This window comes from Etheostoma spectabile, chromosome 16, assembly GCF_008692095.1.
Source record: "Etheostoma spectabile isolate EspeVRDwgs_2016 chromosome 16, UIUC_Espe_1.0, whole genome shotgun sequence".
Classification (NCBI taxonomy): Eukaryota; Metazoa; Chordata; class Actinopteri; order Perciformes; family Percidae; genus Etheostoma; species Etheostoma spectabile.
The window spans coordinates 19,995,792-20,008,502 of record NC_045748.1 but is presented as its reverse complement, the minus strand read 5'-3'; the positions used below and the strand labels follow the sequence as shown (position 1 = coordinate 20,008,502).

The 12,711-nt window shown below is 42.7% G+C and overlaps 1 protein-coding gene across 4 annotated transcripts in view; it reads right to left on the bottom strand.

Moving 5' to 3' along the window:
* The window catches only part of shroom3 (shroom family member 3), a 122,527-nt gene that overhangs the window by 21,078 nt on the left and 88,738 nt on the right, over positions 1-12,711 (bottom strand). For 3 of the 4 annotated variants that reach the window (XM_032540307.1, XM_032540309.1, XM_032540310.1), the window contains 8 exons: positions 11,982-12,233; positions 10,391-10,829; positions 10,010-10,143; positions 5,743-5,892; positions 4,823-5,298; positions 3,588-3,809; positions 3,219-3,429; positions 1,512-1,824 (listed from right to left, as the gene is read on the bottom strand). In XM_032540307.1, coding sequence (XP_032396198.1) covers positions 1,512-1,824; positions 3,219-3,429; positions 3,588-3,809; positions 4,823-5,298; positions 5,743-5,892; positions 10,010-10,143; positions 10,391-10,829; positions 11,982-12,233 — 2,197 coding nt within the window. The remainder of the gene's footprint in view (positions 1-1,511; positions 1,825-3,218; positions 3,430-3,587; positions 3,810-4,822; positions 5,299-5,742; positions 5,893-10,009; positions 10,144-10,390; positions 10,830-11,981; positions 12,234-12,711) is intronic. The other variant, XM_032540308.1, reaches the window with a different exon arrangement.

The following is a 12,711-nucleotide window of genomic DNA, read 5'->3' as shown; positions in this document are numbered from 1 at the left end:
GTGTGTGTGTGTGTGTGTGTGTGTGTGTGTGTTATCTTTGCTATAATCCACATCGGACAGCGCCCAGTGACCGTCTGCGGCTCTCTGGCACCTCACAGGAAACTTTGAGGACTCTGGGTATTTCCTGCGTTATTCAAGGCCAAATGTCCCATAATTGCAAAATGTCGTCAAATAAACGGTAATGCCAAGAGGGCCATGAATGTTTTCTTAGCACTCCATTCGAGGTGATGATATATTTAATTTTGGACCAAAGTAGATAAAACTACAATAACCTCCTTGTAGTTATATACCTTTGCCAACCAGTTGGCAGTTGTTGCAGTTTACATCCATGTCTGTCCAGACAAACATAAAATATGTAGTGAATGCTTTGAAAGAATTTAATAAAAAGTGTAATTTTGTCCGAGACATGGATGCTTAACACACACTTTCAACCTGGCAGCACAGAGTATAATTAATGTCACCATCTCAGTATCTGACCAAATGTCTTCCATTCTGTGGTTATTATTATTGCGTTGAATAACAGCCTAAAAAGCATTTCTGCAGAACATTATTATGTCACAAAAATTGATTGAAAAAAAAATTGATAAATGGTGAGATATATTTTTTACACTGGCGTTGTAAGACACAAAGAGGAACCACAGGGTATACAGTAAAACTATGGCTTTCACAGCTGCACCACAGCTACCCCACAGCTACACCACAGCGCCTTGCCTGCCAGTTGCAGTCCACTGGACAACCCTATGTTTTATTGCTGGAGCCCTTTGTATTGATACCCCTGCTGCATCGCCAACTGGCCTCAGTCAACTGAACAAGGTGGTTGCATTTGGTTCACACAGGGGCTAAATCTGTCTGAAAGCAGCCTACAATCAAAGAAAAAAATCCCTAAGGAAAAGATCTTGTTGTTATTTTAATATTGGTCACACTTTTACTATGATTCCTTGTAAAGTCACTACATTCTGTTGTTGTTTCTAACTTTCTGTGCTAAAATGTCTTTAGCCAAAGTGATATCGCTTCATACCTCTTTGCAAGTGTATTAATTAGAAAGTATACTATATTATTTTGCATCTTGGGTTATTACATAATGTTTTATCCAGTTATCATGGAAGACCAAAATTGAAATATTGTAAACAATATTGTATTTCATTAAATACATCTGTTAATGTAAAGCTATTATTTCAAAAACTATGTCTGAAGTTATAATTTGTTTCTTATAATGCTTAGAATTCCTGGCTAACTGTCTGCACAAAATACCAGCTTCCACCTAATGCAAGACTTTTAATCCCCCACCACTCACATCAACAAAGTCAATTTATATTCTGATTACATAATTTCTTGATTCTATAATAGTGTTACTGCTAACATGCAACTTGCAACAAAATTACTTCAAAATAACTTCAAAAAGAAAACTTGGCAAAACAGAATGGTTCAGAAAATCCACAGTAAATTCTGTAGTTTTGGGCTGCATTCAATATTAACTAAAAGGTGATTTCCCGGTAGGACTAGAGTGTTACCTGGTTCAGTCTCTCTTCTGTAGGGGAGGAGCGGCGGCGGTAGTGTTCAGGAGTCATTTGTGTCTTCTCAGATTTCTCCAGGAGATTCTCAGCAGAAGCCGTCTTCCTGGAGTCCCGAGCTGACCCAGCCCTCTGCAGAACCCCATTGAGCTGCTTGGACAGTCTTCTGTTGAGTTGAGGCTCTGTGGCAAGCGATTGCGGGTCCAGGTCCAGGTCTCTGCTGGAGGACTGACTCTGTCTGCTGAGCCCTGCGTCAGGGATGATATTCTCGAAGATCTGGGCCTGTGGCTCAGGAAGGGAACCAGAAGGAGGACTGGAAGTAGAAAACAGAAAGGAGTTATTAAATTGTAATAATAATGTAATAATTCAACTCCATATTAAAATGTAAATGTAAGGTTTTACAATCATCCAGTGGGGCATGTGAATTTCAAAATGTAATGTCAATCCATCCATGAGACATTTAACTTAAAGCTATAGTGCGTAGGTTCTCTCTTCCCCATAAAGAACAGTGTGTCCCATACAGTGATATATTTGTGGCAGCCCACCACACAATTAATGTTGACCCCCACATACTGCCCTGTACGCTTTCTCTCTCTCACAAACACAACATACCCTACTCCTGCATGCAGATTAGTTAATGCCATTGATTATTCTACACACTCCAATACAGTAATGTTGGTGGCGGTATGAGCCTTAAACTTGGTTTGCGATCCGCTAATTAACACACAGAAGAAGAAGTAACTTTTCCCACATCAATCTTTTTCCCCGCAGAGAAGCAACTGGAGTCAATCCGGAGTTTAATGGTTAGTATTATGAAGTTATAACTGGTATTTATTCAGGGTTTATACTGCATAGAGAAAGTTTTGGCACCCCCAGGGGCGTTTCTAGGACTTGAGGATATTCGGTTCTTAGACCGGACTATTTAAATATACTTAATGCAACAGCAATTTGCTTGCCCAGCTTGTTAATAAACTGGGCAGCTAGTATGAACGGTGTATGTTCATACTAGCTGCCCAGTTTATAGCATTTATAACATTTGACCTAATCATAACTGGCCGGGCAAGCCTTCCGTGATTGTGCGCAACTCCACGCAGTTGCTTGTAAACAAGGAGGAGACAGAGGATTAAAAATTATGAAGTAGGTCACCTGGTAGGGCGGGCGCCTATATATAGAGGTTTACTCCTCAACCATAAAGCCACATAAAGGCCTAAAATGCCCAAAACATATTATTAAAAAAAAAAACACAGAAAAAATGATCTTCTTTTCAGAAGAGGTTTACTCAATTTTCTGTTCACGAAAGTTGCCAGACGACACAATTTTCTGAACATATCCATATTGAGAAATACAGAGAGAGTTGTGTGGAGCTGATAGTCTAAATTAGCTTTGAAGCAACTCCTTTGGCAATGGCTTGGATGTAACGGACGTTTGTTAATATAAAAAAAGTTACGCTCTAAAGCTTTAAACCACAAATGTTGAGTTATGCCACTGGATGAGTGAAAACTTAACTGCTGGTTACCAAAGTCATTAGGTTTCATCATCTTGGGAAAATGGATGTTTGTACAGAATTTTATGGCAATCCATGTTGTTGAGATATGTTGGTATGGACCAAAGTTGTGGACCTACAAACTGACAGACCAACATTGCATCCCTAAAACCACACTGCTTGCAAGGCCAATTAACTGTGTTATATGCAGTTGGTTTGGTTACCTAAGAGGTGGTTGCGCCGGAGCTCTTGGAATAGTCACCCTGCCCGGGTAGAAAAGGTTGGACTGGAGGCTCCGCAGGTCAGCTTCAGGAGGCAGGGTGGAGCAGAGACGCCTCTCTCCGAAGGAGAAGCTACGATCTGTGCCAGAGTCCTGGAGTGAGAGCAGGCTGGAGGTGGAGGAGAGGCTTAGGGTGTCAGAGTGACAAGAGGAGTCTAGAGAGAGAGGGAAGAAGGGGAAGAAAAATGTAATTAATTTATTTGATCCACTCTGTGTCTCAATTAAAAATTTGCTTTACCCACCATTCTTTATATACCCATTAAACCAGCACCTCTTACCACATCCTTTTTCTTCCCTTCCTCTCTCCACCCACCTGTATAGTTGCTGTTTTCATGCTGTAGATAGACACTACGGGGCCTCAGTCCACTCCTCTGTCCTCCCTTGTCTCTTTTTACACTTCTCTTTCTCTCCACGTAATCAGCCAAAGCGTTGTGCTGAAGCTGCCGCAGGTCGGGCCTTGAGGTGGCATTTTGCAAAGCCCCGACACGACTTGCTACAAGCTCAAACATCTTCCGCCGATCTGCCACGCTGGTCTCTGAAAGACAGGGAGATCAGAGTCAATGCCCATGGTTAGCCACATATATTGATGTTTCTTTTATTTTTAAAAGATCATTTTTTGGGCATTTTAGACCTTTATTTAATGACAGCTGAAGACAAGAAAGGGGAGAGAGAGGGGAATGACGTGCAGCAAAGGGATGCTGGTCAGAGGCAAACCCGGGCCTGTTGTGCTGAGGAGCAAATATCGGCACATGGTTGCCCGCTCCATCAACCAAGCTATCCGGGTGCCCAACTCTTGATGTTTCTGATGTGCCATAACAGATAACATTACAATACTGACATTTATATTGTATTTTGTGAGCAGCCTCCATGCAGATGTCCAGGTGGTGCCCTGAACTGGTAACATTCTAAAATGCGTTGGTGTGATGGAAAAGCTACTATTTATATATCAAAAAAGGTCTTGGTTGGGCTGGATATTCTTTGCGATATTTTCAATACCGTTGCCAGAACTGAAGCCCAGATTCAGTAATAATATTGTATGATACTTAGCCTATTAAAACAAACATGTTTATCTAGCATACCAATTTTACTTAATTCAAAGTAATTAGCCCGCCACAATTTGACATTAGTCTAACATCATTAGTCATCATCACTAGCAAGCTAATTGGAGCTAGCTGAAGTCATTTTTACAAATCACATTTTTCAGTTCAGTTGCCTATATTAATATGTTACTATAACCTTTATGTTGGTCCACCAATTTCCACAAAATAATCAAGTTTTTGTTACATTGTGTTTACACTGTCTGTAGTCTATATGTTTTTGTCTTTTGATTTTTATGTATGACTAATTAGATTATTTTCTTTACTTGTTTGTGCATTAAAGACATGCTGCATGACCCAAGTCATTTTGATCCCTTGTCATTGTGATATTTACAACATTGCCTTGATTCTTTGGAGATATTGTGGCAGGTATTTGGAGAGGTTTGTCGCCACTATGAGGGGTGTAAGGTCACATCTGTTTTTATATCTGCATTTTCTAAAGTTTATTTACCTCCTCCACGCTTGAAAAGGGCGTCTGTCTCTGCATCTGAAATTCCAACCTTGTTCATGTTTTCTGGCTCAGAGTATGATTGCTTCTTCTGGTCCACTGTCAGCCGCTTGCGGCCACAGATCCGCATCACAGCAGGAGGTCCAACCGGTGGGAGGCTGGGGAGGGCTGGGGGGCTCGGGCCTCGAGTCTCTGGGCTGACCACATGCCGCTCCTTTGGGGTGTGAAGGGAAGTGAGCGGTGGTTGCGACTGTGGTGTAATGACAATGCCCTGTGGTTTGGGCATGGTTTTTGGGCCTTTTTTCTCCAGGGAGTGGTGCTTGGCAAGGACAGGTGGAGGCTGATTGCTGCTGGAGGAGGAGATGAGAGGAGTAGCTGCAGGAGATGGGGGGCTGATCGAGGAGCTGAGGTCTCTCCGTCTGAAGGAGGTGGATTGCAGGACCTTAGACTGGGCATCTTTTAAAGAGTCCCTATAAGATCTGATTAGAGACAATTGTCAGGGTGTATGAGAGAGACTCACAATACTGACCTGTTGGAATACTCTGACCTATTTAAAGACTCTGACCTGCAGTTTATACCAGTTGGCGTACTGTGACACGCTCAAGGACTGTAATGGAGCACATTGATCCATTGAAAGACTGAATTACTGGAGGACTCTGACCTGTTGGAATACTCTGACCTGTTGGAATACTCTGACCTGTTGGAGGACTCTGACCTGTTGAAAGACTCTGACCTGCTGGAAGACTCTGACATGCTGAAAGACTCTGACCTGTTGGAGGACTCTGACCTATTGAAAGACTCTGACCTGTTGGAGGACTCTGACCTGTCAAGAGACTCTGACCTGAGGAAGGACTCTGACATGCTGAAGGACTCTAACCTGGGACTCTGACGTGGAGGACCCTGACATGTTTGAACACTCTTACCTGTTCAAGGACGTGTCTTGCATGTAGCCCAGCATCTCTTGGATGTCCTGTGTCCGGGGGAAGTCTTTGCTGCTGTCACCCTCCCTGGATTCGTCCAGCTGGAAGCTGCTGCGGCTCCTCTGGAGGGCTGAACTGGGATCTGCTGGGGTCCTAAACACCACACAGAAATTCAAATACCTTTTGTAATAAGATTAGTAAGAAATTATAGCCAATTTGAAAGGACTTTAAATCAAATGTTGCAATACATGGACCAAACATGTTTTTACCAATGGGTAACAATTTGAATAAAAATAAAAGTGAATGCAAATAATTTTTGGCCTTAAAGGCGGACATTTTTAAAAATAAAGTTGCTGGGGTGTCACATGACCTAATGGCAAACTAGTTTGGTGAAGGACGAGTTCCGTGTAGTATACTGTGGTATTCATTCTTTTCAAGATTCTGACGAGAAATATTTGTGCTCAGCCGGGACGAGAAACATTCTGGATGCCGAAAAAGTCAAAATCTAAAAGGTTAGCAGCTGGTGGAGATACAAAGCAGGGGAGCTAATTGTGGAGTTGCTGGAGACTGAGGGGGAGATTGAGATTAGGCGTGCACACAGAACCATCATCAAGCATCCACAGAGAATATCCCAGAATATGTCTATATATATTTATGGCGCTAATGTGAGACATTGGCTGGGATTCTAGTTGGACATTTCTTTTGTATTAGTCGAACGGATACGTACTCTACGGACCGAAAAGACAAACTTTTAAGTTTAGTTGAACAGTGCATTGTTCAGTTTCTGGTATACATGGAGTGTGTATTTGTTATGTTGTCTAACTTAAGCTCTGTACATTTCTCCAGTCAAGAGGAGGTGGATTATGTCTTGTCTTATAAAAACAAACAAAATGTGCAAGAAACGCATATGTTTATTGTGGAATCTGAAAAATAGTTTTGAGGATGGGTTGGATATGTGTTTTTTAGTGTCAGGTCTAGCAGGAGTAGAGGGGTAATTACACTGATTAGCAAGCACCTGCAATTTAAATAAATTAAATAAATTAAGGATAATTCTGGAAGGGTTTTCATTGTGGCTGAAATACAAGGGCCAGAACTAATTCTGGCTAACACAAATGCACCAAATATAGACAATCAGGCATTTTTATAGATTTGGAATAGAAATTACAAGCTGCAAGGAACCAAAATATTGTTCTAGGGGGCAATTTTAATACAGCAAAGACTACAGCAAAGATTTAGGCTTAGTTGATATTTGGAAAATTTTGAACCCAGCTGAGAGAGACTATCCATTTTTTTTGTCAGTGCACAAGACATATTCTAGGTCTTTTTTTAATGTCCAAATCACTTTCTCCCTGTGGAGATGTTTTTACAGCAACTGTAGATATTGAGTACTGTAGATACAAGATTTTTAAAGAATTTCACACTGATCTCTGTAGCTTGTAATCTACCTCTGCTAATGAAGAAATGTGTTCCTTCATAGGGCCACTAGGGCTTCCCAAAATGACAGATAACTTCCTTGATGCAGATTTGGCTATAGAGGAAATTGAAGAGGTGGTGGGGGCCCTGCCTGTGGGTGAAGCCCCAGGGACTGATGGCTTCACAGCAGAAAGTTTTAAGAGTTTTGCAACTGAAATGGCTCTACTTCTGTTAGAGATATATAAAGAGGCACTGGAGGAGGGTAAACTTCCACCAACATTTAGGCAAGCTTTGATAACTTTGGTCTTTCTAAAAGGTGAGGACCCAGGAGACTGCAATAATTACTGCCCAATTTCCCTAATGCAGTTAGACATTAAGATTATTTAAAAAATGTTGGCAAATAGATCAAGGTTTTTTTCCTCTTTAATTCATCCTGATCAGGTGGGGTTTATTAACAGGCGTCTTATTATTTCTTGCATGGTTTTTAGCTGATAGACAATCCCCAATAGCTGCTATTTCCCCCGATGGCAAAAAGGCGTTTGATATGGTTGAATGGAGTGGGCTTGTGAGAGGGCTAGGGACGCAGCATTTGAAAAAAATCAATGTAAAAACGGTTTGCCAGATTGGATGTACAGTATACAATAGAAAATGGGGAAAGAACCTGAACTTTCTGGAGGGCTCTTCAGAAGCTTTGTGCTGGGGAGAGACAACCATTAGGTCAGTCTACAGATGCTATGTGCCGAGTTTCATGCAGATCGGTAGCAGGGTCTAGGAGGAGTTTGGCAAAGTAGGTTTTTGATAAATCTCGATTTTTCACACATAGAACTACAGTGGTGTGAAAAAGTGTTTGCCCCCTTCCTCATTTTCTGTTCCTTGGCATGTTTGTCACACCTAAGTGTGTCGGAACATCAAACCAATTTAAACAATAGTCAAGGACAACACAAGTAAACACAAATGCAATGGTAAATGAAGGTGTTTATTATTAAAGGTGAAAAAAAATCCAAACCATCATGGCCGTGGTGAAAAAGTGATTGCCCCCTAAACCTAATAACTGGTTGGGCCACCCTTAGCAGCAACAACTGCAACCAAGGTTTGCGATAACGTGCAATGAGGCTTTTACAGCGTCCTGGAGGAATTTTGGCCCACTCATCTTTGCAGAATTGTCCTAATTCAGTACATTAGAGGGTTTTCGAGCATGAACGGCCTTTAAGGTCATACCACAACATCTCAATAGGATTCAGGTCAGGACTTTGGATAGGCCACTCCAAAGTCTTCATTTTGTTTTTCTTCAGCGATATGGTGGTGGACTTGCTGGTGTGTTTAGGATCATTGTCCTGCTGCAGAACCCAAGTTCGTTTCAGCTGAGTACACGAACAGATGGGCGGACATTCTCCTTCAGGATCTCTTGGTAGACAGAGAATTCATAGTTCCTGTTATCACGGCAAGTCTTCCAGGTCTGATGCAGCAAACAGCCCCAGACCATCAACACCACCACCATATTTACTGTTGGTATAATGTTCTTTAGAAATGCAGTGTTCCTTCTACGCCAGATATACTTGGAACACAACCTTCCAAAGAGTTCACTTTTGTCACGGTCACAGAATGTTGTCCCAAAGGTCTGGGGATCATCAAGATGTGTTGTGGAGAAATTGAGACGAGCTTTGATGTTCTTTTTGCTTAGCAGTGGTTTTCTCCTTGGAACTCTGCCAGCAGGCCATTTTTGCCCAGTCTTTTCCTGATGGTGGAGGCATGACGCTGACCTTAATGAGGCAAGTGAGGCCTGCAGTTCTTTGGACGTTGTGTAGGGTCTTTTTTGACCTCTTGGATGAGTCGTCGCTGTGCTTGGGGTAATTTGGGCGGCCGGCCACTCTGGGAAGGTTCACCACTGTTCCAGTCTTCGCCATTTGTGGATAATGGCTCTCACTGTGGTTCGCTGGATTCCCAAAGCTTTGGAAATGGCTTTATAACCCTTTCCAGACTGATAGATCTTAATTACTTTCTTTCTCAAAGTTCCTGAATTTCTTTGGGTCTCGGCATGATGTGTAGCTTTTAAGGAACTTCTGGTGGACCTTACTGTGTCAAGCAGCTCCTATTTAAGTGATGCCTTGATTGTGAACAGGTGTGGCAATAATCAGGCCTGGGTGTGGCTAGAGAAATTGAACTCAGGTGTGGACAACCACAGTTATAGTATGTTTTAACAAGGGGGGCAATCCCTTTTTCACACAGGGCCATGATGGTTTGGATTTTTTTTCACCTTTAATAATAAACACCTTGATTTACAAATTGCATTTTGTGTTTACTTGTATTGTCCTTGACTATTGTTTAAATTGGTTTGATGTTCCGAAACACTTAAGTGTGACAAACATGCAAAGGAACAGGAAATGAGGAAGGGGGCAAACACTTTTTCACACCACTGTATATGCGGAAACCGGCGTGGCCCATATCAGGAGATTCAGTTGGATCCAGGGAATGCGTGGATATATGATGTGGGAGTTTCCGCATCAAACACAAGTTCTTCTGCTATAGTGCCACCTAGTGGTGGAAGTGGGTCAATTGATGAGCCTGAGGTCCTTGCGAAGTTTTGGACTAGCCCTGAAAATGGCACCCCCCACCATGTACAGTGTAGGCTATAGCAGGAGTTTTAGAAAGAGAAGAATAATAAAAATAATTCTTCTAAAACAATAGGGTTCCACAGCCCTGCTGTGTGAGCCGCGTAGCTTTGCTACTGCGGCCCCTACGGTCTTGGGCTTGGACCCCTAAAAATACAGTTGGTATTATTGCAACATTTATTGAGATACTTTGTTATATATTTATATACAGTATATATAGTTTTATTGATTTCCCACGATCACTCTACCTGTATTTCGTATGTTCGCTACTGCCTCCTCTGTAGCTAAGAGTCCTGTGGGCTTTGACCCTGCTGGTGCTTCTCTCAAGCATGTTTCTGAGGTCATCTGCTCCACATGGGGTGCTGAAGCCTTTATCAGACATCTGAATAAAAATAAAAAGACATAAAGCAATAAAGAAGTATCACAGCCAACAACAAATCAAGATTTTCAAATTTAGGAGGTACATTTGGGATGACGGAAATCTTGTCTGGGAAGTCAAACATTCATTCAAATTAAGTTTTGTTATTTTTCCCTTACAAATGACTGCTAGGCTATTGTGTGTTTTGAAAACTCTAAGTTAAACCACCAAAAGAAAACATGGTGAATAAACAAAGTTTGGTTTGAGTTACCCTTAAATGCGTGGCCTTGTCTTGTACGGTGGTGGTGCTGAGACTGCGCGGCTTTCCGGTGCATTCCTGGCGCTCAAAGCGACTGACCTTCTCCAGGACAGAGAGGCTGCGGACAGGTCCCTGGCTGTCATTACCAAGACTACTGTTGCCATGGTTACATGCAGAGACACTGCTGGGGCTGGCGCATCGCTGGACTTCGGCAAGGGCAATCTCCAGACGGGTCAGTGGGTGTTCCCTGTCTTTGTCCTGCTGTTTGTTGTCCCAGTGCTGGTACTGCAGAACTGCTGAGTCACTGAGGTGACGGGGGTGATGCTGGGAGGCATAGGGGGGTAAATCCTGAGGCTGAGGGTGAACAGGTAAGTGGGTAAGAGACAGTTCTCCCTGGGTGAGCCTGGTGGATGCCACTGGCTCTGAATGAATGCTGGCCTGGTCCATTGATCTGGAGGGAGGGAGGGAAGAAAGGACAACAAGAAGTTTGTAAAGGAGGGGGAATAATCAGGGAATAATAATCTGACATCAGCTACTTCTCCTGATACATACAGTACATCCAACTATTGTATGAACTAACCAACCATTCACTGTTAGGAAGCAGCTTTGATAGGTGGAAATGTATCTGGCAAAATAGCATATGTTTGTTTTGTTGTGGATGTGTCTGGTTGCTGGGCCCAGTAACACAATGTTAATGTTACACTACTTTAGGATAAAGTCTTTGCCAGGCTTTGCACCTCACCTCACGATTGTGATTGGTTTAAAGAAATGCTAAAAACCCAGAGCTTTTTTTTCTTCTACCCCAGAATGTATCTGTGGTGTAGCCAGACCTTACACCACAGTGCTGTGGAAATCGGCCTCGCGATGCAAGACTAATCTCAAACCAACTTCCTCTCTAGTGGTCTCAAATCTCACCATTTTCTGGCAAAGGCACTGGGTTTGGCACTGTGTTGCCTTGAGCCCTCCAGCGGCAGATGTGGCTCTTTGGAACTCTATAAGGGTGTGTCTCTTGTTTTCTGCAAAGCTAGTGTCATCCAAAAGAACAGATGAGTATGTGTTGTCTTGAACACTGCTGGTAGTATGACATGAATGTAAAACACCAACTTCTGACTAGCTGGAGGATTCTGACTTGCTAAAGGACTTTAATCAGAAGATGACTGATTGCTTGATTGAAAAACAAACTCATTAACTAAATCGTTCATTCATTCACCGCTATTCAATTTTTGACATGTTTTTGGGGAGCTGCTGATTGCATCCCAAAAAAGGATTACAAAGACAGACACAGAATCAGAAATCTTAAAATGCTGGGAAAATATTTCCACACTAAGTTCTGATGCTGAAGACTTAAGCACACAGAAATGCTAAAAACAGCAGTTGCTTGAATGGCCTGTTGAGGCTAGCTCCAAGGGACTCATAGATTAGTTCTCCCTTTATGATAACTGTAGTGGGGGTGCTGCCGTCACAAGAGGTGAGCAGAGATTGTAGGCTTAATTTGGCCCCCCTTTGCTCCATTCATGCTCCACCGCCAAGATGACAGTCACCTATGGTTCCATATTTCATACAGTCTATGGTAAATTCACTTAGTCATCCCTCCATACTGTACCTGTTTATGTCTCCCTTGGACTGGACAGGTATGCAGGTGTCCCCCCACTCTTGTGAGGATGGAAGTCTGAGTCCAGCAGTCGATTGGACGTGGGGAATATGGAAATCCTGGTTCTGTTCCTGGAACAATTGGCTGTGGGTTCTCTGGCTTGCATGAAGATGGGACCCTTGGAAGCATTGAACATGAGGTCCCTGGTGGTTTAGAGGCCTTTTGTCCCTTGTATGGTCAGACTTAACCTCTTCTTGTTGAGGCCTCATAAAAGTAGAAGACCAAGTTACCATTAATGACCAAGAATCGTGTACGTAATATCAGATGTGATCAGTGTCTGGAAAGCCCTGCAACACCTTGCCAAATAGCCTGGGAATAAAGGTGCTCCAAGCAATGTTTAGGCTACAACATTTGTTGTCACATTCAGCAAACATCTCCTCAGTCTGCTGTCCCCAGGACACACTGTAAAAAACGTGATCTCTGTGGACAGTCCAAGGTCAACAAACTGCAATTAAAATAAACTGTGCCCATCAACACCACAAAGCATACACGGTGTTCCCGCTTTCCAGCCAATAACCGATAAGAAGGATTTGGGGGTGGGGGGTTAGTTTGCGGAAGCACGGAAGTGAGTTGGAGGGGAAGGCGCAAGCTATCTTGTTTGGTTCAAAAATACTTTGACCGTCAAGAAGAAGTAACTTCACCCAACATCGCTTAGAGCACCTTTAATTTGTGACTCTTGGGA